This window comes from Gracilinanus agilis, chromosome 4 (assembly GCF_016433145.1).
Source record: "Gracilinanus agilis isolate LMUSP501 chromosome 4, AgileGrace, whole genome shotgun sequence".
In the NCBI taxonomy this organism is placed as follows: domain Eukaryota; kingdom Metazoa; phylum Chordata; class Mammalia; order Didelphimorphia; family Didelphidae; genus Gracilinanus; species Gracilinanus agilis.
The window spans coordinates 523,077,816-523,100,008 of record NC_058133.1 but is presented as its reverse complement, the minus strand read 5'-3'; the positions used below and the strand labels follow the sequence as shown (position 1 = coordinate 523,100,008).

General features: G+C 62.7%; 1 protein-coding gene across 1 annotated transcript in view; it reads left to right on the top strand.

The window, feature by feature from the left end:
* Positions 1 to 274: 274 nt before the first annotated feature.
* The window catches only part of TSPEAR (thrombospondin type laminin G domain and EAR repeats), a 48,197-nt gene continuing 26,278 nt past the window's right edge, over positions 275 to 22,193 (top strand). The window contains exons 1-10 of the mRNA XM_044675718.1: positions 275 to 455; positions 3,146 to 3,378; positions 4,135 to 4,373; positions 5,065 to 5,155; positions 5,965 to 6,118; positions 7,393 to 7,524; positions 8,393 to 8,619; positions 13,317 to 13,506; positions 14,325 to 14,554; positions 21,916 to 22,107. Of these exons, the coding sequence (XP_044531653.1) occupies positions 275 to 455; positions 3,146 to 3,378; positions 4,135 to 4,373; positions 5,065 to 5,155; positions 5,965 to 6,118; positions 7,393 to 7,524; positions 8,393 to 8,619; positions 13,317 to 13,506; positions 14,325 to 14,554; positions 21,916 to 22,107 (1,869 nt within the window). The remainder of the gene's footprint in view (positions 456 to 3,145; positions 3,379 to 4,134; positions 4,374 to 5,064; positions 5,156 to 5,964; positions 6,119 to 7,392; positions 7,525 to 8,392; positions 8,620 to 13,316; positions 13,507 to 14,324; positions 14,555 to 21,915; positions 22,108 to 22,193) is intronic.

The window sequence follows — 22,193 nt, the reverse complement described above, 5'->3', positions numbered from 1 at the left end:
CCCTTGGGGCTGTTCTGCGTTGATCCCAGCATTCCCTTCCCTTTCTCAGGGAATCCAGTGTGTGCCCTGTCACCCCTCGCTCTCACACTGACGGGCTTGAACATATACTGCGACGCCTCCTGAATGACACTAGCTCCCCAGTGCCTCCATCTTTTGCCTCCCTGCATCCTCCAGAGTCAACCGGAGAGCTCGTGGGTCTTTGGAGGCCCTTCCCAGTGGGGCCCTGCTCTGCCTTTCCAGGCTTCCTCTGCCTCATGTAGTCTCCAGTCCAGCCATGAACAAGACCCTCCGTGTCTTGGCTCCGGGCCTTTCTCTGGCCGGCCGCCCTCCTCCTCTCCACCGCCTACAGGAAGCCTTTCCCCATCCCTCTCAGTGCCCGTGGCACCTAGCAGTGGCCTCCCTCCAGATCTGGCACATTGCTTCACCTGATGCCCGTTCTGATGCCAAGACCCGAGGTCCGTTTTCCCAGAGCCTGTGTTGTTGGTCTGAGGCTGGCGGTTAGAGCAGAAGCTCGTGGAGGGCAGGGACTGTGCTTGCTGTTGTCCCCCTGGCACTCAGGCATGCAGTAAGACTCTGCAGTTGCTGTTGTTCCATCGCCTCAGTCCCATCCGATGGGGTTTTCTTGGCAAAGATACTGGAGCGGTTTGCCACAGGGCTTTTCCGGCTCATTTATGAGGCATACAGGCTCAGGTGACTGGCTCAGGGTCACACAGTCAGTAAGTGTCTGAGGCTGGATTTGAACCCAGGAAGAGGAGGCCTTCCTGACTCCCGGCCCAACAAGCGTGGTTATTCCCTATAACTTGGCACCGTCTTCCCCCCTCCCCGGTGCTTACCTGGTTGCCCACCAGGGTGTTGACTGGCCCCTTCCCCGCTCGTCTGGGGCTCCAGTCTCCTCCTGGCCATGCAGGCAGGAAGGCCGGCTCCCTGGCAGGGCCTGTTTTCTGTCTGCTCGTCCTGGCTCTGCCTGTGATCAGCCGCCCCGAGGGCTGCTGCCAGGAAGGCTGGAGCAAGCCAGTCACCAAGGTTTCATGGCAGACGCCGGAGGAGGAGCCTGCCCAGCTCAGCCATCTTGGACCCTTTGCCTGGGCCCTCCTCAGGCCTGGGCAATGTGCCTTTGCTCCCCCCACCTGCTCCTCCAACCTTCTCCCCACTGGTGCCCCAGGCTGCTCTCCAGGGGTGTTGGGGCAGCAGCGGCTGCCTCAGTCTCCCTAGCTTCCAGCTGCAGCCTGCCCCCATCTCCCTCCCACATAGCCTCCTCAAGTGGGCAAACCGAAGGACAAAATGCCCTCGTGCCAGTCCCTCCCAAAAGGTCAAGATAGGAACATTGAGAGAGATGCTCGAGCCCTGGCAGGACAGAAAGGTGGGCAAGTCGTCAGGGTGGCGGGGTGGGGGGGGCCTCCGAGGCAAGGGCAATGGTCCCTTCCCCCACCCAGGGGGCACCATCCAGCCTCTGCTCCTTTCAGCCTCCCCAGGCAGGCTGTTCCTCGCTGGCAGGACCCTCACATCCAGCAGGGAACTGTCTCTGCTGCTTCCCCTGGTTCTTGCCCCTGCCTGGGGGCAGCCCCTGGAGACCCCTCCCAAGCGTAACCTTTCTCTGGGACTAGCTTCAGCAGAAGGGGCTCACACTCGCACTCGCCTCCCTGCTGGGCTGGGCTCCAGTGTTGAGCTGGAAATCATTCCTTTTGAGTTTCTGACTATCCATGCTGGGAGAAGCCTAGCTTGGGAGGGAAGGAAGGTGATTAGACACCTACTACAACTCAGTGCGGCAGGTGCCTTAATCATTCCTACTTCACGGTTGGGGAAACTGAGGTCCAGAGAAGTGAAGTGACTTGCCCAGGGTCACACAGCTCATAAGTGAAGTCACATCCAGGCCCAGTGCTCTAGCCATGTGCTGCCAGCTGCTTCCTGGAGCCAGAAAGCCCCTGGATTGCTTCCCCGCCCTGCCCGGTATCCACCGCTGCTCTGCCTACTTTGCTCTGATGCCCTCCCCAGTGGAGAGAGGGAGGCTGCCAGGGCTGAGGCAGGACGTGGAGGGGTAGGGGAGAAGGGGACGCCAACGGGCCCAAGGAGAAATCTCCTCAGGATTAGCTTTGCCCGGCGCCAGGACGGATGGGATGCTGGAAAGCGGGTGTGCCCACCCCTGCCCGCGAGCCTCTGATTGCACTTCCTGGCAGAGTGTGGTTGCTGCAGGGAGCCAGGGAAGGCCAGGTGTGAGTGGCAGGGCGGGCGCTGCCAGCCCTTTATCAGAGAGGATCAGGAGGCGCCTCTCCCAGTGGTTTCGGCTTTGCAGCACCCAGTTTGCCCTGAGGCTGGTACTTCAGAAGCTTCTAAGAATAAACCCTCATTACTTGTCCCACGTGCGTGCAAGAAGGCTGGGCAGGAGCCACCAACCTGGTGAGCTCTCGGGGCTCCTTGAGGGCAGAGACCGCTTTCCCCTTGGTCCTTTTTGCCCAGTGCCCACGTGATGCCCGGCACACAGTGGGTGCTGGGCAAGGGCTGGGTAATCCATCAACTGGCCATCGACTCCATTCAGTCCAGGCTGTTCCCAGAGTTCCACTGGCTGGTGTCTACCAACTCGGCTTCCCTCCCGAGGGATCGACAAGAGCCTCCCCCCCCCATGCTCTCCAGCACAGAAGGGCCCCAACTTCCCTCAGCCCCTCCCTTGACCTGCGAGGCCCAGGTGCTCTGTGATGGCCCTCCCCGGCATCCTGGCCAAGAGGTCCTCCGGCCCCTGCTGAGAACCCCAAAGGGCAGCTGAGCTCAGAGCCTCCAGAGGCAGAGCCCTGCTGCTGGGAAGGCTGGCAGTGCCAGGCCCTGAGTTGCCCCCTTCTGCCCTCTGGGGCCAGGCAGGCCTGGCCATGCCCTCCTATCACGCCTGCCCTGTGCTCTGCCCCTAGGCTGGAAAGGGACACGCACGTACACACGTGCTCAATAAGCCTCTTGGGTGGCTCTGGAGGATGGGCTCACTAGTACTAGGCCGGGTGCTGGGCACGGGGCCAGGATGGCATCTGTCTTCAAGGGGCCACCATTCCCCTGGGGATGCGCCATGGATGGAAGCACCTGGGTGAAGGCGGGGGGTCTGCCGAGAGAGGGAGGGAGGCCGGGGGCGTCTCTCAGAACACCGAGCCCTCCGTCTCGCCCACAGATCTTCGTCCCTTAGACATCCTCTCCGAGGTCATCCCTGTGAGTGGTGGTGGCAGCCCCTCTGGTGGGCTGCGGATGATTCAGGCCCGAGGAGCCCGGGGCTTCCAGCTCTCCGCCGTGGCCAACACCCGCCTTCTGAGCTTCCCGGCCTCCAGGCTTTTTCTACACTGTGACCTCTTCCCGGAAGAATTTTCCATCGTCATCACCCTGAAGGCCCTCAACCTCCCGCCCAAGGTCCGTGCATGCCGGTCTGGTGGGGGGGTTCACGTCCGCAGAAGCCATAGGGAGGGCCTCCACGCCAGCGGTCTCCTGAGGTAGGAGCCAAGGTCGGAGCAGGGGTCCCCCCGTCCCTGTAAGAGCAGCCCTGAAGGGGGACCCCACAGGAGGCCGGGCCCTAACTTGGGCCATGTGGCACGGGCAGAGGTCGGTCTGTGCCCTCCAAAAAGCAGCCGCGTGGCAGGCAGAGCCTGGCTGCCAACTTTCTGAGGAGCTGCAATCTGCACCTGTGAGGGTGCCACCTCCTCGCTGGCATCTCTAGTCCCAATGCCAGCTCTCGTGCACACAGCTCTGGAACGGGTGAACAGTAGTGAATATCGAGGTAGCGAAGAGGCGAGCAGTCCTGATGCATGAAGCTGAGGGAGAGAACGAGAGCGAGGGAGAGCTAGAGATGATCTCGAAATGATTGAGGGAAATGTTGGGAAACCGACTTCATGGATCCCACGCAAGCCTGGGTGGCCATGACTAGAATGCCTGTCTTGGGCCCTTCCTTCCCGCCCCCCCCCCAACAGCACAGGACAGGCCTGGGCAGGCAGTGTGGTCCAGTGGAGAGAGCCCAGGACTCGCAGCCAGGGCTCCTGGGCTCGCTTGTTTCGTTATCCACCAAAGGGGGAGGGAAGGGCAGCTGGCAGCCTGGGCTCGGGGCAGCCAGCCCTTCCCCTCCCCTCCCCTCCGCCCTTTGGACTGGCCACCACCCCACCCACCTCTTTGCAGAAGAACGAATACATCTTCACGGTGGTGGAGGACCTCAGCGACACACTGCTGCTGGGGCTGCGCTACTCGCCCAACAAGCTGCACTTCGTCTTCCTGAGCCGGGAGTCGTCCGGCAGCTGGCAGACCCGAGTGACCTTCCAGGATGTCCCTCTGACAGACAACCGCTGGCACACGCTGGTCCTGGCTGTGTCTGAAGGCTCCTTTTCACTCATGGCAGACTGCAGTGTGCCCACGGATGTGTAGGTGCCCGTCACGAGGGCCCTGGGCGGGGTGCACCCACCCGTGTGCCAGCATGTCCCCCCTGGCCGTTTCTCTGGCCTACCTTCTTTCCTCTCCTCCCCCAAGGGTGGGTTCCCGGGTCCCTCCCACTCCCAGGAGGAAGGAGAAGAGGTTTGGGCCGCAGAGCTCAGTGGTCCTGGGCACTTCCTCCCTGGGCAGCTCATGTGGCTAGACGGGAAGGCTTGGACCAGAAGCAGCAGAGCCAGCCAACTCCCCTAATTTGGGCTTGGGAACGGACAGAGCCCCAGGCTTGCCCCTGCTGAAGTTCCAAGTGAAGGCAGCAGGAATGCCGAGAGCAGGGCACCTCCAGGGCAGGCTAGCGGCCAGGGGATTGGGCATCACTTCCCATAGTGCTTAGGGCACGAGGAAGCCCAGGGCTTTCGGGGGTTCTTACCAGAAGGGGCAGAGACCTACTTGCCTGTGGTTGGCGTTGGGCTGGCCTTGCCCTCCAGAGATCTGAGGCAAAGCAGGACAAAAACAGGGCAAAGATGTGGCTGCCCATTGGCATTCTTGGGGGAGGACATTCTAGGGAACTCTTGTTAGAGTCTGAATTATTGAGGCTGTGAGCTGTAATCCTCTGACTTAGGAGTGGCTAGAAAGGTCTTGCACCTGCCCTCCCCCACCCCCCCAAAGCCTGTTTCCTGCTTTCAGGATTGTGGACACGCCGTTCCCAGTGTCACTGAGCATGGAGGGATCCAGGTTTTTCATTGGGAGTCGGCGGAGAAAGAAGGGCATCTTCACTGTGAGTGCAGGATGCCAAAGCAGCCCTCCTTCCCCACTCCTGCCAGGGGGTCCGTGCCCAGGAGGTGCCCTTTTTTTAGAGGTAACCTCCTGGGTCACAGGGGAAGTGGCAAAAGTGAAGAGCGGGGAGGGGGAGGGTGTTTAAACAAATGCTTCTCGGCTGCTCCGTAACAGAGGCCAGCCTAGGCAGAAAGGGTAGCCTCAGAGGAGGGGGCCGCAGCAGGACCCCTGTTATTCCCCAGATACCTCCGCCCCCACACCAAGCTTATTCTTGTACCTCCCAACTGTTCGCCTTGGCCCCTTGGCTATCCCTAACAATATGAAGGTGCTTTAGAGAACGTTGGGAGCAGCTGGACTCTGAGTCAGGAAGACGTCAGTTCGAATCCTGCTTAGACATTTATTCGAATCCTGTGTGGCCTTGCCCAAATCACTCCACTCTCTGGGCCTTGGTTCCCTCCTCTGGCTAGAGAGGGGCTGGGGCTTGGTGATCTCTAAGGGCCCGTCGAGTCTGCCCTCGCGGCCTTAGGGCCTTCCTTCTCCTCTGAGTCCTTCCTCCTCGTAAAATGCCAACGCCGCCGTCTAACCCTTTAGATTAGGAAGGGGTTCAAGAGAATGGGAGCAGGCCCCAAATCCCCGCTGCAGGGATTGGCTCTTAACTAATGATTTTTGCTTTAAAAACCCCATCATTTGTGGAAACTCCAGACAAGTTGAGCTTTGTCTCCCCTCCTTGCCCTCTGCCTGGGCTGGATGGCAGCGTTTCCTCCAGCCTGGGCTCAGCCTTTCCCCTGGCACCTCTCCCTCTTTTCCCAGGGCTTGTTGAGGCAGCTGGTTCTGCTTCCCGGCTCCGATGCCACCTCCCGGATATGCCCAAGCAGGAACGCTCAGCTGGCCGTGCTGTCCGTCCCTTCCGTCCTGCAAGACCTCACAGGGTCGCCAGCCGACGGGGTGCTTCATTATCCTTACGGTGAGCGTTTCCCCAAGGGTCCCTGCGGCGCTCGAGGACCCTGGGCGGGACCGACGGGCGCTTCGACACTCCCCGCACTCGGGGCCCACGTGGTTTCAGACAGGGTTTTGGATGGTGTCTCTGGTGCTGGCGCTGGGGGCAGATGGGGGCACCCCGGAGGCCGATCACACAGCTCGTTTGTCCTCAGGCTCTGGGCTGCGCAAGGCTGAGGTGGCTCGATGATCAGAGACAGGGCAGCACTTCAGATGGCAAAGGCAGGATGGCCCGAGCACTCAGCGGGTCGGGGCCGTGGGGCAGTCGTGCCCAGGTGAAATGGGCGCCGGACAGGCGAGGCCCAGAGGCACCAGGCGGTCTGTCAAAGAGCAGGCCTTGCAGGGAGCTCCAAGCTCCCCTGGGTTAAACTGTGACGTCAGCGAGGAAGCCGAGGCCGGCTGTGCTGTGGAGGGCACCGAGGAGGCGGCTCTGGGACGCGGGATGGCTCTCAGAGCGGGTGCAGGGGAGGGATACCGAGAGAAGGCGGGCGGGGGGGGGGGGATGTAAAAACATCCCTGGATGCTCATGCGTAGTGTGGGGAGCACGAGAGCCAGGAAGGGACAGCCCCTCCTCCACCCTGCCCGTTCTGGGGATCCCCCCCCCATTTTCAAATGACAGAGGAGGGGGGGGAGGCACTGGCGCAGGGCCACGGGAGGACGGCCTGGGGATGCTCACCTGGAGAGGAGGAGGAGGAGACCAGCAGAGGGCCGAGGCTGCTGCCCTGTGGCGTTGGCCGCTCAGCCGGAGGACAGAGGCAGGAGCCGAGGCCAGGCGGGCTGCCTGGGACGGCCAGCGGGAGGGGAGCTCCTTGGGCACAGGCCAGGCAGCCACATGCTGAGGCTTTGTGGCAGGGCTTCTGGGTCAGATACGGGCTGGGCTGGGGGCCTCATGACTTAAGGCCCAGGCTGTTAGGGCGTGAGCCCCGTGGGCAGCACCCGTCTGGTGCCCAGGCCTTTTGGAGGTGAAGGATGGCTGCTAGGTCCCAGCGGAGGCCACGCTCAGCCCTGCAGGCCAGGCTTTGCCCACAGATGGCCCTGAGAGGCCTGGAGTGCGGGGCGGGAGCACCGAGTCAGAGGAGGCGTCCCACATGCCTCGTCTGCGGCAGGATTCGAAACCAGGGCTTTGCAGCACTCGCCCGACCTGCTGGTGGCAGAGCGCACGGATGTCCTAATGCACCCCTCCCCCCGCCCCAGAGCAGCGGGAAAGGAACTGGTTTTGCATTCTTTCGGTCTCGTGTTCAGAAGCTGACCTGAAAGTGTCCTTGGGGCCTCGTCCTCAGTGCGCCCGGACGGAAGACGCCCGATTCTGGTTCGACGTCTCTCGGAGGGGCCTCTACCTGTGCGTGGCCAATGAGTGGATAGCCATGATAGAAGGTGACCGGGGGAAATGCTCAGCCTGGGGGGCACCGGGGATGCCAGGGCCATCGAGTGAGCCCCCCCTGCAGCCTCAGGGACGTGGAAGCTCCAGAAGGGACGAGGACAGAACTCCCCCCCCCTCCCGATTCCCGGCCAGCCGCACCCAGAGCAGGCTCAAGGGCTGAGGAATCCAGGGGGCAGGGACCTGGAAGACCTTTGCAGATCTCTACTTATGGCTCTGGGTTCTAATCCCGAAAGACTGCAAGGAGTCTCGATGAAATGCAAACCATCACCTCAGCCTCGCTCAGCCCGGCAGGGCCCTCTGCTTGGGAGGCTGAGAAGGCTGCCCGGGTTCTACAGCAGCTCCTCTCACTCCTGCAGATTGGCCTGGGGGAGAGGAAGGGTGGCTCTGGTGTGGACCTCCGTGGCCCCACGTCCCTTGCAAACTGTCACAGAAACAAGTCGAGCTCCCTCTCCTTCCCTCCCTCCCTCCAGCCTCCTCTCTGTCTCTGCGTCTCCTCCCTCTCCCTCTCTGTTTCTGTTTCTCTGTGTCTCCCCCTCCCCCCCTTCCTCCCTCATCACCTCTAGCCTCCCTCTCTTTTGGGGGAGGGGACATGGACAGGTCTGTCCCATCATTTCCTCCCCCTGGCTCTTTGCCCCTCTCGTGGCCCCGGGTAGGAGGCTGCTTCCCTCGGGTCTCCTTCCAGCTATCACCTTGATGGCCCGGGACTCCTCAGGCCGGCTCCTCCTCCCCAAAGGGCCCCCGCGTGGAGCCCTGCCCTAGCCCGGCCCTCTCCCGCTTTCCCAGGCTGCCCACCCCGCAGAGTTTGTCTGTGGGGCTCGTGGGGGAATCCCCGCCGACTGTTGTTTCTGGTTCTGTTGCAAGCCAAGAGGAAGCTGGACTACTTGGAGGAGTACCAGAGCCTGGCCACGCTCTCTGAGACGATGGGCATCGAGGTGTTCACCATCCCCCGCGTGGGGCTCCTGGCCGCCGCCGCCAATCGCCAGGCCAGTTCCACTATCTACAAGTGGGTGGATGGGAAGTTTGTTTCTTATCAGAACCTGCCCACTCAGCAAGCCCAGGCGTGGAAGCACTTCACCATAGGAAGAAAGGTAAGACAGTGGCGCGCAGCTTCCCGGTGCTCGGCTCCCTCCACAGAGCCATTGGGCCAGTTTCCTCTGGGCTGAGGTCGTGCCTACGACCTGAGACTACCCGAGTGGACCCGAGGGATCGGCCCCTTTCGGGAAGGCCCCCGAGGGTCCTCGTGCTGTTGGGCATGGACGGAGGCCTCGCACGTCCCCTCGACTCAGGGCTCAGGGGCAGCGAGCTGGGGAGGAGCGTCCAGCTGGGGGTCCAGAATCAGATCTTGGGCCACTTAGGCCAAAGAGCCGTGACGAGCTTTCCACTCGCCCTCGGCCAACCAGCTGTCTTTCCAGAACTTCCTTCCCCTTCGGCGGCCCAGGGATTCCCTTTTTCCTTTCATCGCGGGCTCTAGCCCTTTGGGATTCAATAGGAATCGGAAGGGAAGCAGAACAGGTTTCACCTCCACGAAATAAAACGTGTTGTAAATGCCTTTATTGTCTATCTGTCCTTGATCTAGTCTTGGGATCTTGCCAGGAGAATGACACAACTGGGCCTCGGGGCGGTTAGTGTCTCTCCTCCCCTGCTCGCCCCATATGGGAACACGACAATAGAGAGCCGGCTTTAAAGGGGGCCTACGGAAACCCGCTGTTTTTCATTCCAGTTTATTTTTTTTAAATGAACAATTGTTTGGGAGGAAACGCCACCCCCAAAGCCTGCTAATAAACATGCCAAGCCGAGCCAATTTCCGTGTTGGCCGCATGCGGAAACATGCGTCTCCTCCTGTGTTGAAGTCCTCCTCTCTGCCAGGAAGCGGGTCTCTCTTTCTGGGTCCTCTGGAATCCGGGTCGTTATTGCATCTGTCAGCAACTTTGGGTCTTTCCAAAATAGTCTATGAAGGGTTCGCTTTGCTTTGCACGGGCCTTCCTAGATTTCACCAAAACCCTCCCCTCAATTCTTCCAGCTCACCAGCATTCCGTCCCATTCATATGCCATTCTCTGATGTCCGGCCATTCCCTAGCAGCTAGGCCTTCCCTCCTTCTCTCGCTCCCTCCCTTGCTCCCTCCCTCGGAGTCCCAGCTTTGCCTCTTTGCTCTCTCGGGGGAATTATCAGTCTGCCCAGAAGGAAGCGCAGTCCCAAAGGCCTTCCCAAATGGCTGGAGCCCCTCACGGCCGACCTCACGGGAACTTCCCTCTGTCACTGGAACAGTTCAGGAATCCTCAGAGGGCTGTCCCATCTGGGTTTTCTAAACTTGTAACGAGGGCCTCTGCTGCTTTCTTGGTTTGCTTTTGGTTTGGTTTGTCTAGGTCTAAATGAGGTATTTTGGGGTCTCCCACATTTAGAGCTCCGCCGGATCTCTCCACAGGGAGTGGGGGAAAGGAAGGCGAGCTTCAGCCAGAGGGACGGTTTCCCACCAACCTTTCTGCCTCTGGATATTCCAAGAGATTTTCAGGAGCACAGAAGGCTTCTAGGCCTGGCTTTCTCCTGTTTTTATTTAGTGTGGGCCATTTAAGCAGTGGAGATGGCCCTTTAGACTGCGTCCACACTCAGCCGTGCTCAAAGGCCGTGGAGGCGGCTGTCACGCCTTTGCTCTGCCAGGGTCCTCGAACTCCACTGGCTCCTCGCTGCTTCTCATCCTTTTCCTTCACTCATAAATCACAGTCTCTGCCACAAGTCTGCTGGCTCAGAGCCGAGGCCGACAGAGGCTGGGAAGTGGGAGAACCAGCTCGGCTTCTGTTCTCCTAGGCACAAGGACAGAAGCCTGGCCAAAGCCTCGGGTTGGAAAGGGTTAAGGAAAACAGCCCGGGCCTCAGTGGGCCCTTGGAGCCCGGGCCCCTCCGAACAAGGAGCAGCCAAACGATGGAGATGGACCAGGGAAGGGGCTCCCTCTTCTTGGGAGAACTCCAAAGGTTGGGAAATGTTTCCTGCCTTCTGCCTAAATCTCCTTCCTCCCCCATTGTTCTTCCTCCTGTCCCCTGGGGCTTGGCTTTCCTGGCTGGGGCCCTGCTGTGGCCTCACTTGGAGCTTGCTGCCCACCCTGACCCCGAGATCTTCTGTCAGATGAATGACTGTCCAGTCGTGCCTCTTCCCATCTTGGACCCTCTCAGTTGGCTTTCGAAAGAGGACGGAGCCCGAGAGCTTATGTTTCCTTCCATCCCTTCCATCTCTTGGGACGTGGCCCAGCCTTCTAGGTCGGACCCCCTTCTCTGGATCTGTTACCCTCTTCATGATGCCCTGGGGGGCCTCTAGCTACCTCTCCGATAAAACGGCTCCTGGGGATCCCACTAGGGACCGGCTCAGCTGGTGGGGTCTGTCCGTCTGTGCAGGGATCGCCTGGCCACTGGGCATTGTGCTCCGCCTCGCGGCTCTTCTGCTGGCAGCCTGGTGCCCTTGGTGGGATCCGGATGGGTGGTTGGGAGCGGGCACTCTTCTTCTGCCCCTGCCCCTGCCCCTGCCCTTCTGGGCAGCTTCGAGAGGCTCCAGCCAGAGGCGGCTGCCAGGCCTTGCTCGCTCGCTCACTCGCTCGCTCCCCGGAGTGTGCATGTGCTCCATCCCTGGCCGGGCGCCTGCTGTGGGCTGGCACGTTTCAGTCCGGATCCAGGCCCTGCAGGGGCACAGCCGCCTTTCTCTGCCTCCCTGGCGCTCACCTGCGGCTCAGCGCTTAGTCATCTCTGGCCGCACCTCCAAGGCTCCCTCAGGCGGCATCCTCTGCGCCCACACAAGTGCCCAGAAAGCCACCTGGAGGAGCCGTGAAAGTTTCCCCGTGCCCTGGGCACAGGAGCGCCCTCCTCCCTGGCCTGCTCCTCCCAGGGCAGCCTCTTCTCTTCGGGGCCGTCCATGGCCAGTCTGGAGGAGAAGCCGCCCAGGTCCCTCCCTCCTCTGCAAACCCAGGAGTCCTGTGGAGTTTGGGGCCTCCGTTTTGAGATGGAAATGAATTCATGCGGGGGGCAGCTGGGTGGCTCAGTGGAGTGAGAAGCAGGTCTACCGATGGGAGGTCCTGGGATCGAATCCGGCCTCACACACTTGCTCACGGGGGGAGCCTGGCCAAGTCGCTCACCCCCACTGCCTCGCTCTCCTGCTCTCTGCCTTGGAATCGATGCACGGCGTGGAGCTGAAGGCGAGGACTAAAACGAGCCGCTTCCACCCGGGGTCCTGGGCTCCTCTTTGCTAGCTTTCCCGGGGGAGTGAGGGCTGCACCCTGGGCCGGGCCGTCTCTGTTCTTCCAGCGTGCCAGGGCACCAAGGACCCACCTCCAGTTGTGGCACACCATTGGCACCGGCCAGCCCCACTGAAGGGTGAGGCTGTGGGAAGGGAGGCATCCGAGGAACACCGGGGAGCCAGCGAAGAGCTTTGAGCAGGAGAGGGGAGCACCCGGCCCTGTGCCCTTTGGCACAGTCGTGGCTGACTGGCTGACCAGGGGATCGCCTGGCGAGGCGCCGTGTGTCCTGGAGCTCAGGGGATCCTCGGGATACTCTGTTTACAGGGCACCGGGATGGTCTGTTTTACTGGGAGGAAACTGAGTCAGAGAGACCTACGGGGCCATCGAGCAGGAAGCAGGGCCTTAACCCAAGCCCCCCGGCTCTGGGCCGGCTCCTGGTGTGAGGGGAGGCTTCACAGGGCGGGGCAGACCCACAGGGGTCCGAGGCATCCTGGGAGAGCTCTCACAGAGCAGGAGATGGCAGAAGGGAGCGAGAGGCAGCAACGGCTGGTGGCAGACTCCTGGGGAGGATGGCCTGGGGCCGAGGGCCAGGCCCGCTGGGGAGAGCGCGTGTCCGGCCGGGGAAGAAGGGGTGGCCGGCCGCGAGGCCCAAAGGTCGGGGGCCAAGGCGGGACGGAGGCTGTGGGCCTTGGGTTCCCGGGGCCACACCTGCCGGCTCCAGAGGTCCTAAGGACCCCAGGGTGGCCCGTGGGGTACAGGAGGCCCGCCTGACCAGAGGCCAGTCCTTCGGCCCTCCGGCTGTGTCTGCCGTGGCAGCCTTTGGCCCGCGGGCTCCAGGCCCTTGAGGAGTGGGGCGGCCGCGGGGCAGGGAAGGGCCAGAGTCCCTTTGCACGAGCCCATCGCCGGGCGGTCTGCGGCACGAGGGCGGAAGCGGGAGAGCCGGGGACAGCCGGAGGCCGCGTGGACGAGGGAGGCGGCGTTTCGGGCAGCCGAGGGCACCCCTGGAAAGTGAGGGAAGCGCTCGGTGCCTCGAGCCCAGGCAGTGTCGGGAAAGGGCGGGGGGCAGACAGGGGCCCGGCCCAGCCGGCCATCTTCTGGCTTCTCCTCAGAGGGCTGAGAGGGAGCCCAGAGGCCCCCGGCTGGCTCCCTGGCACTTGCTGTGCCCCTTCCAGATGGCTGTGTTGAAGCACAGCTGACAGGCCGGCGGGCCAGCAGGCCCAGCTGCACCTTTGCAAACAGGTGGCACAGGCCCGGGGGCAGCCGGGGTGCCCGAGCGGAGCCCGTCCCAGCTCGCCCTGCCTGGGGCCTTCGTGTTGCCAGTCGCTGGCTGTCAGCGTCGGCAGGAACACGGCCTCTCCCTGGCCCCCCCCCACTCGCTCTGGCTCCGGGGTTCATGCGTGCGTGTGTGAGAGACACCCTGGAGAAGGGGGAGGCGCAGTCCCAGTGGGCTTCATGGTGGAGGTGGTCTGTGAAGGGCCAGAAAACCGGCAGGTGCCTCTGGAGGGGAAGCAGGTGGGCTGCCGGGCTCCCGTTTCAGCGCTCGGGCCTGCCCGCTCTGCCCCCCGCAGGTCTTCCTGGCCGTGGCGAACCTGGAGCCGAAGGAGAAGGGGCGGCAGGAGTTCTCGGTCATCTACAAGTGGAGCGCGCGGAAGCTCAAGTTCGTGGCCTACCAGAGGATCGTCACCCACAGCGCCAGGGACTGGGAGGCCTTCGAGATCGGCGGCGAGTCCTTCCTGGCCGTGGCCAACCACCGGGAAGGTAGAGGCGGCCGCAGGCGGGAGGGGGAGGGAAGGGGGAGCCGTCGTGACAGCCGGGGGCCCGGAGCGCCTCCTCTGGGCTCGGCCCATCCTCGCCGCACCCCGTATCATGGGGGGGGGGGGGGCAACTGAGGCAAAAGGAAGCTCAGGGACAGTGAGGAGGTGTCTGAAGCTGGATTTGAACTCGGGCCTTGCTGACTTCATGCCCAGGTGCTCCGAGAGCTGCCCTCTTCCTACTGATGAGGCCCAGGCACTGCCTCGAGGCAAGGGGTCATGGCTCGGTGCCAGCCTCCAGATGGTCCTCAGGGCTGCCTCTGAGGGTGGGGGTGGCTCCTGCTCCCACGTCATATCATCAAAAACAGGCAGCAAGACCCGCCCGGAGGGAGCAAGGTGGGCGTGTGGGGCCTCAGGCCAGCTCTGGACACTGGACTGGGGGAAGAGGGGCAGGAGGGAGTCTGAGCCAAATGGAGGATCGGCTTCTGGCTGGGTAAACTGAGGCACTCCTCACATCCATTTCTGCTGACCTCCATCAGGGCCTCCCCTAGTTGTGCCCAGCATGGGGTTACAGAGGCAGAGAACCCTTCCCTTCTGGAGGTTCTAAGCCAGGGAAACCAGAAGAGGAGGGCTAGAATGCTAGCAGGGTGGGAGGACTTCCTAGAGGAGGCGGCGGTACCAGCCCCCGAGGAGCAGGAGGGCGGGCAGAGGAGGGAACGGGGTGCCGCGGAGGCTGCCTCCCCATCTCCGCCTGGGCAGAAGGAAGAGGGTCCTCCCCGGCCGGGCCCTCCTCCCTCCAGCCCCGGCCGTCTGTCCTCCCTCCAGGGGACGATCACAACATCGACAGCGTCATCTACAAGTGGAACCCCAGATCGGGGCTCTTCGAAGCGAACCAGACCATCGCGACGTCGGGCGCCTACGACTGGGAGTTCTTCACCGTCGGCCCCTACTCGTTCCTGGTGGTGGCCAACACGTTCAACGGCACGTCCACCAGGGTGTTCTCGCACGCCTACGTCTGGCTCGTCGGCTCCTTCCGGCTCTTCCAGTCTTTCCTGGTAAGGCCCTGCCCCGTCCCCTCCCCCTTCCCCAGGCCGCAGGGTCGCCTCGGCACACCTGCCTTTGTCGGACCACCGAGAGGCCGGACATGCCCGTCGCCAGGGCCCAGCCTGTAGCTCGGATCACAGCCAGCGGGAGGCCTCCCCGGCTTCGGGGGCGCCTTCTCCGCCGCGGCGTGGCCATTTCTTAGATCGGCCGAGGGCTGCGAGGAGACTCTCCTCCCTGTGTGCGGGCCCAAGGTGTCCGCCATGCCTGGGGCCTTCCTCAGGCTCCTCCCTGCCCTCCTGTCCTGGGGCTCTGCTCCCTGCCTTCCCACAGCCGGGGCTCCGGGGCGTCTTTTCTTTTTCTTTGTGACTTTTAGAGTCCTCCCCAAGCGGACTTGCGTGTGCAGAGCGCAGCTGGACGAATGGCATTTAGCAAAGCCTCCCGGGCCCCCGGGCCCCTTTCCCTCTTTGGTGAGGCTCTTTTTCCTGCCTCTGTCACTGCCCAAGCGCGGACACATCTGCTCAGTGGAGCGAAACGAAGCGACGCACTGACCTCGGGCCTCCTCCTGCGTCACGAGCCGCCCCTCCTCTGCCAGCCGCCCCACGGGTCCGAGTTCTGGTATCTCTCCCAGGCGTCTTCTCTCCCGTGATCTGGGACATGATGGAAAGGATCCCACCATGCATCACGCACACACCCCCTCCCGATTCTCCATAACATGCCACGCCGTTCCTCCGCCAGTTTGCTGGGCGTCACGTTGACCCAAATCGCTTTGTTTCTGGTTCTTCACTCTAACAGACAGCCCCCGTCGCCATCCCAGCCCCCTTGGGCTCTTCCCTGGGCCTTGGCCTTCTCGAAAGCTTATGCGTCTACTACAGCCGACGTCCACACTGGCCAGGAAGCATTTGGGATGGTTTGGTGACTTCCTGATTATGGAGTTTTCCAGAATGGCTGGACGGGTTCCCAACTCCATCAGAAGGGCGTGAGTGTTCCCTGCCGAAAATCGCAGTCCTCTAGGCTGATCGGACGGGGACGGGCGCTTCCGAGGTCCTTAAATCGTTCCTTTTCTCGTTGGGGACTGGAGAGCTGGGCTTTCCCCGGCTGAGACTGCTGGGCCAGCGGATTGGGAATCCTCTTACAACAACTCTTCACGCGTCTTTGTTTGTTAAAATTGATGAATTGAGAATTTCTGCACCTTTTCTCAGGTGCTTCCTTGCTCCTGCTAACTGGATTTGTCTTCCTCGTGCAAACATCTTTTCCATTTTAGGTCCTCAAAATTGTTCATTGAATCTTCTCTGAGCATCTCTTGCCTTTGCTAAGAATTCTCCTCCTAGCTCACGCTGTAAAAAGTATCCCCTGCAGGGGCGGTTGGGTGGCCCAGTGGATTGAAAGCCAGGCCTAGAGATGGGAGGTCCTGGGTTCAAATCTGGCCTCAGACACTTCCTAGCTGGGTAACCCTGGACAAGTCACTTAACTCTATTTGCCTAGGCCTTAGCGTGCTTCTGCCTTGGAACCAATACACAGAATTAATTCTAGACAGAAGTTAAGGGTTTTTAAAAAAGTATCGCCCTTTCCTTCACCTCCTTAAACTCGTTTGGGATATGATCATGTGCCATATTTGCACACATATGGGTCCTCTCTCTTCCTGCTGAGTTTTTAAAAGTAATATCTAATGCTCTCTGGTTCCTTTGAGGGTCGACTCTCTAGGATTCCCTAAACAGACCAGTTATTAGCTACACAAAATGGTCCTCTTGCTTTCTCTTTGCCTAGACTTCTCGCTTCCATTTCTTTTCTTGTCTTATTGCTATAGATAGAATTATAGACTAGTGGAGACCACGAACACCCCTGCTTTACCTCTGATCACAGTGCGAAGGCCTCTAGTGTTTCTCCACTACACATCATGGTAGTCTGTGGTTTGGGATGGGCGTTACTTATCATCTGAAGGAAAAATCGCTTTCTTCTTACTGTTCTGGTCATTTCTCAAACAAAAACCACCCTTGTAGTTTGCCCAAAGCCTCCTGGACTTCCGCTCAGATAACTGCTTCCGTTGGTCGGTCAGACGGACAGACTCGACGGTGTCCCTAAAGTTGAAGCCGCCCGGCTCCCCGATCACGGTAGTCCGCAGCCTTCTGAACACGTTGCGGTGGCTCCCTTCTCATGTTTGGTTCCACATTTGCATGCCTGTTATTTCGAGCGAGGAGCCTTTAGGGCACGGCGGCCACATTCGTCTCACAGGAAGGGTGTCGTAGGCTTGCTTCCTTCTCTCTCTGTGCGCAATGTCCAACTCTGGGGTCGGGCGCCCTTTGAGGGCTTGATAGGACTCTCCTGTGAATCTCCCTGGGCCACCTCGGTTGTGAGCTCACTCACGGCTTATTCGACTTCTCTTCTGAGGATGGGGGGGGGGTGAAATCTTCTTCCCGCTCCCTGAATTTTCATGCTCACCCACTTCATGCAGATGCTACATTCTGCTGGGCAGAAGAGCTTCCAGCAGCTGCCTTTGTTTCTTCTTCCTTTGTGGGCCGTTTTGTGGTGGCTCTTTGTGTGGTCAGTCATTTGGCTCAGCAGCCGTCATTGCCCTGGAGATCCCAGCGACAGACCAAGTGCTTGTGGTCCAGATGGACTGATGCCGCTGAGGCACATGGCAGTAGGGAGGGGAGCCGGCGGCTTCTTTCTGGGACCTCGCGGACTCGGGTCCTTCCGTCCACCCCACGTGCACCTTAGAGGACGTGCCTCAGTGGTCGTGGTGAGGAGCTTCCAGGGATGCTCTTCAGACAGAGCCACCATCTCCTTCCAGGCCCCCGGGCAAAGCCTTCCTAGCGTGGTGTTTTCCAGAGCTTGACCTCCACCGGCTTCGCTTTCAGCCCTTCCCTAGGCAGCAACGGCCTGGCGGGATGGGCCTTGGGGCTAAAGGAGGAGCCGTCCATGGAGAAGCCTTCATTCTCTCACATCGGAAGCCGATGCTCCCATAACAAGAGTCCAGCTGGCAAAGCTGGTCCCCGTGAGAGGCGCTGGGGGTGCAGCCCCTGTCCACGAGCAAAGCGCCTACTATGCGCCGGGCACCGTGCTGAGCCTGGAGGCCGCCCGGCCCTCCTCTGGTGAAGAGGCAGCACGCACCGACAGATACCCGCAGAGCAGACGGACGGTTCCAGCACACAGTAGGTGCATTTCACATGGTTGCAGACCACAAGTCTGTCTGACTGATTCCGCAGAAGGCGCTCCTTGAATGTGGGAAATGAAGCCAGAGTTTCCAGGAGCGTGAGCAGGTTCGTGAAGAATGCCAGATGCCCGGGGAGCCCCCTCAATGCTTCTGACTGACACAGGAGCTGGGGATCCGGATTCCAGCAGGACATTTGGGAACGTGTGCCCAGTTCCAGGGAGCGGAGGAAAGGGTGCTGAGTTTGGAGTCAGAGGCCCCGAGTTCGAATTCTGGTCCTGCCAGGAGCTTCAGAAAATCTCTTCCCCACCCAGGGCCTCCACTGTCTCAGCTCTTTGTTGAGGGAAGGGGTGCCCAGAGCCCAGAAGGGCTAAGAATGGGCTCTGGAGAGTCGGGCTGGGCCACGGGCCAGGCGCCATCTTGGCTTCGGAAGGCTCTCTCCTCACATCCGCGAACACCCGGGCTGGCCAAGCCCCAAACCCGGCAGATCTCCGCAGGCAGGGCCGAGGCTGGCTCGGAGCAGCGGATGAGGGGGTGTCACGGGGACGCCACTCGGGTGGAGGTCCAGGCCAGGGAGGGATGCTGCCTCCCTCCAGGAGCCAGAGCTCGCCCGTGGGGAGACCCGCACCCAGGCTGCAGAAGCGGAATGATGGCCCATCTGGCAGGCATGCCGGAGGCTATTCCTTACACCGGAGCCGGGGACGGCCTTGGCGTCCTGGGACAGAGTGAGCCTGGGGCCCGGGGAAGGGGGCGTCTCCCCAGCAGCCCGAGTCAGGGACGCACCGGGAAGAGGCCAGTCTGGGCCTCCTTTCACGCTTCCTGGGATCGCGGCGGAGGCAGCTGGCTGGCATTGTTAGGCTCGTCCGGGCCGGCTGGCCGCAGAGGGAGGCTCCGACTCGCACTCTCTTCCAGCCCGCAGCTCCATCGCTGCCTTGGCCTGACCTTCGTGGAGCCTCCGGGAGGCCTTCTCCTTCCTCAGGGACGGCGGAGCAGAAGGGACCCGGGTTCCAATCTCACTGCTGCTCGGCACTCATCTGCAGATGCGCCGCTGCTGCCCGCCCATCCTCTCGCCGTGGTGCCCGCGGGCGGCTCTCACAGGCCCTCCACGGGGGCGCCCTGGGCTGGGGGGCTCCACGTGCCGCAGGTTTGGTGCTTTCTTTAAGGCAGGAGCCTGGCAGCCTCGTCCTTCCTCTGGAAGCACCAAGAAGGAGGCTCGGGGGGTCGGGCCGTGTCCTAACGGGGAGAGCAAAGCACCGAGGCTGGCAGGGGCTCCCCGTGTGGGGCTTGGAAGTTGGGGCCCCCCCGGGGCATGGCCGCCTCTTGGCCTCCACCCCCCGCCGCTGGGGAGGCTTTGACAGCTGGGCGGGGCGGGGAGGGGGTGATTCATGAGGTGCCAGGGCCCTTGGCAGGGGAACAAGGCATGTGTGGTGACTCAGAGCAGGGAGGCAGGAAGGCCCGGGGTGCCTGTCACTGGCTCTGTGGGAGGGGAAGGGGAGGTGGGGGGTGCCACCCCTCCCTCCTCCAAAGTCCCGGCTTCTTCCTCCAGGCTTCTTCTCCTTCCTTCCGTGGGGGGGGGGGGCGAATGAATGGAAAAGCCTCTCCGAAGCCCCTCCCTGGGGCCAAACTCTGTGCCCAGGGCTGGGGGTGCAGAGACAAACGGGAGAGACGGCCTCCAGCCCCCCGGGGTGGCCAGGCAGGGGCGCCTCTCCCATGGCGCCTGCAGAGTCGGAGGAGGGGGCGGAGGGGGGGGCCCTGAGCTCCTGTCTGGGTTCGGTGGGTTTCCCCAGCAGGAGGCAGAGCGGGGTCGGCGGTGTGGCTGCGCCCCTCAGGCCACCCTCGGCACCAGCCTGTCTCCTCCCTCATCACGACCAGGAGACGCCGTGATTCTTGTGGAAACTGAGGCAAACGGAGGCCTGATGCTAGGAAGAGTCTGGGCCTGATTGGGGCTCGGGTGGTCACGGCTCAGAGCTGTCCGTGGGAGGCAGGGAGCCCAGCACAGGGATGGCCGGGAAGGGCCTAGCTCAGGGTGCGGCTCTAGAACTGTGCCCCGAGAGAACGGGGGAGAACAGAGGACGTTCTCGAGTCCCAGGGATGCAGCTGGGCCAGTGGGAGGTCCTTCGGCCCCCAGGCAGGCCCTCGAGGGGCGGGCTGGCCGGGAGGACGGCTGGGGGCCTCCTAGGAGCCAGGAATGTGGGTGGCGCAGGGTGAAAGGCGGGGGGGCTGCATCCTGGGTTAGGCACGAGGGAGGCTGGCCCGGGCTGTGGGCTCGGCGGGGAAAGGTCCTCCCTGCTGGGAGACGACGATGGAAGCGGGGGGTCGCCGAGGTGGGTGAGGCCCAGAGCCTGGCAGAGCCCAGGGCCGGGGCCACGTCCATGGCAGCAAGGCCCGGCTCCCAGGGGGGTGCCCGTCTTTGTCGAGGGCCCGTGAGGAGAGACGGCTGCTGGGCAGAGACGGGCATGGCTCTGAGAAGGCCGGGCGACCACGGGCTTCTCTCCTCTCTCTACTGAAAACCGGCCCTTTCCAAAGGCAGGGCCAGATGCCGCGTGAGTGCCCACTGCGCCCAGCCAGGCCAGCCTCGGGAGGAAGCGGGCCCTACACACAGGGCCCCAGAGCCACCCCCAGTGGGTGCCGGGCTGGAGAGAGGGGGAGGGAGTTAGCCCTGCTGGGGGCCAGCCTGGCCCCTCGTGGGCTTTCCATCAGGGCTGCTTTGTCTCGGCCAGTGTGTGGCACCTGGGAGGGCACTGCCTGTTGCCCTCCTTTCTTCCCAGCACCCTCAGGAGGACACTATGGCATGAGATGGCAGGATCTTGGCAAGAGCAGCCGTCCTCTGCCACCGCTTGGCACTGGCCAGCCTGGAGCTCTCGTGCCAGGGAGAACTGCCCACGATAGCCTCTGCGGGGGCTGCCAGCTGCCCTCAGCCCTCGGAAGCCTCGTCCCAGGCTGGCATCTCGCTTCTCGTGGAGCCCCGGGAAGGCCGACTTCCTCCCTGGGGAATTCCAGGCTCCTGGAGAGGGCTCTTCCTTCCCCAGAGGGCAGGGGAGCTCCCATCCCACCTGCCAACCTCAGGAGTGGCAGCTGCGGGGCTTGGCTCGAGCCCGTGTGCTGGAAACTGGTCTGGGCAGGGGCTCCATGGCAGGCTGGGACTCGGCCCGGCCCGTCTCTCCTGGAGCTGCCCGAGGGCCCCATCCCTGGGCACACGAGGATCCTTTGGCTCCCGGGGGGGGGGGGCTGCCAGCCTTCCTCTGTTTTCTGTCAAGGACAGTGTCGGGCAGGGCCAGGCGGCACCGGCCATGCCCAGGGCAGCCGGGCCACAAGGGGCCCCTCGGCAGGATGGAGGGCCGGGCAGCCGAAGGACCCCTCCGGGAAGACGGGCCCGGAGCTCCCCCCTGGAGGGGACCCGGTGCCAGGCAGAGGTGGCAGTGCCCGGCCTGGCGCAGACTCTAAGCCCCCCAGGCTGGCTGGCTCACCCCTCACACCTGAGCCGTCAGGGCCGCCCTGGCCCAGCTCCTCCCCAGCGGCCTTCGGGACCTCCCTGGGCACCGTCTCTGCCCCGAGTCCTTGTTCCCTCCCACGAGGGAGGGCTGGAGCGCCTGGCCCAGCTCTCAGGCTGTCTGTCTGTCTGTCCGTCTGTCCCCCTCCCCACCCCCAGCCCTGGGCTCAGAGCTGGGCAGGAGCCTCTCAGGGAGACCCGAGTCGGGGGAACATCCGGGCTTCTGGGGCCTCAGTTTGCTGGCCCTTACAATGGGCCTGCTGCCCCGGAGCAGTTGAGGGGGGGCACAGACCAGAGCAGGACAAAGAAGGGCCCTTCTGGACACGGCCGGTGGTTTTCCCCTCTTGGTATGAATGGCAGCCAGCCGTGTAGACCCTGCCGGTGGTGCCCCCCCCTCCCCGCACGCTTTGGGGAGCCTGTAGAGGGAAGGACGAAGCCTCGAGGCGGCTGCCCCCGGCTGGGAGACTCGGCTGGGGTGACGGGGCTGGCCAATGGCCGAGGGCGTCGGCCGCGCAGCCTCCCGGCGCTCTGCTCTGGCCGCGGGGCTTCTCTCCGCCCCAGTTAGCCCCTCCCCCCTCGGCTCGGTCCGGGGCTGAAGGGAGCTCCGGCGGGCGGCAGCGCCCTCTCGTGGCCGGCAGGCCACGGCGCCTCGTAAGGCGGGCGGCTTCTTCCTCCTGCGCTTGCGCGGCCCGCCCGCCCCTCAGCCTTTGGGCCTTCTCCCCGCTTTCCCCTAGACCTTCGGGGCCGCCGACTGGGAAGTCTTCCACATCGGGGAGCGCCTCTTCCTGGCCGTGGCCAACAGTCACAGCTACGACAGCGAGACTCGAACCCAGAACAACTCGTACGCCGTCAACTCCGTCATCTACGAGCTGAACGTCACCGCCCAGATGTTCGTCAAGTTCCAAGACATCCCCACCTCCAGGCAGGTGCCCGGGAGCCGGGAGGGCCCCGGAAAGGGGGCGGGGCCGGGGAGGGGGCGGGGCCTCCCGGAAGGCCTCGCGCTCACGCTGCT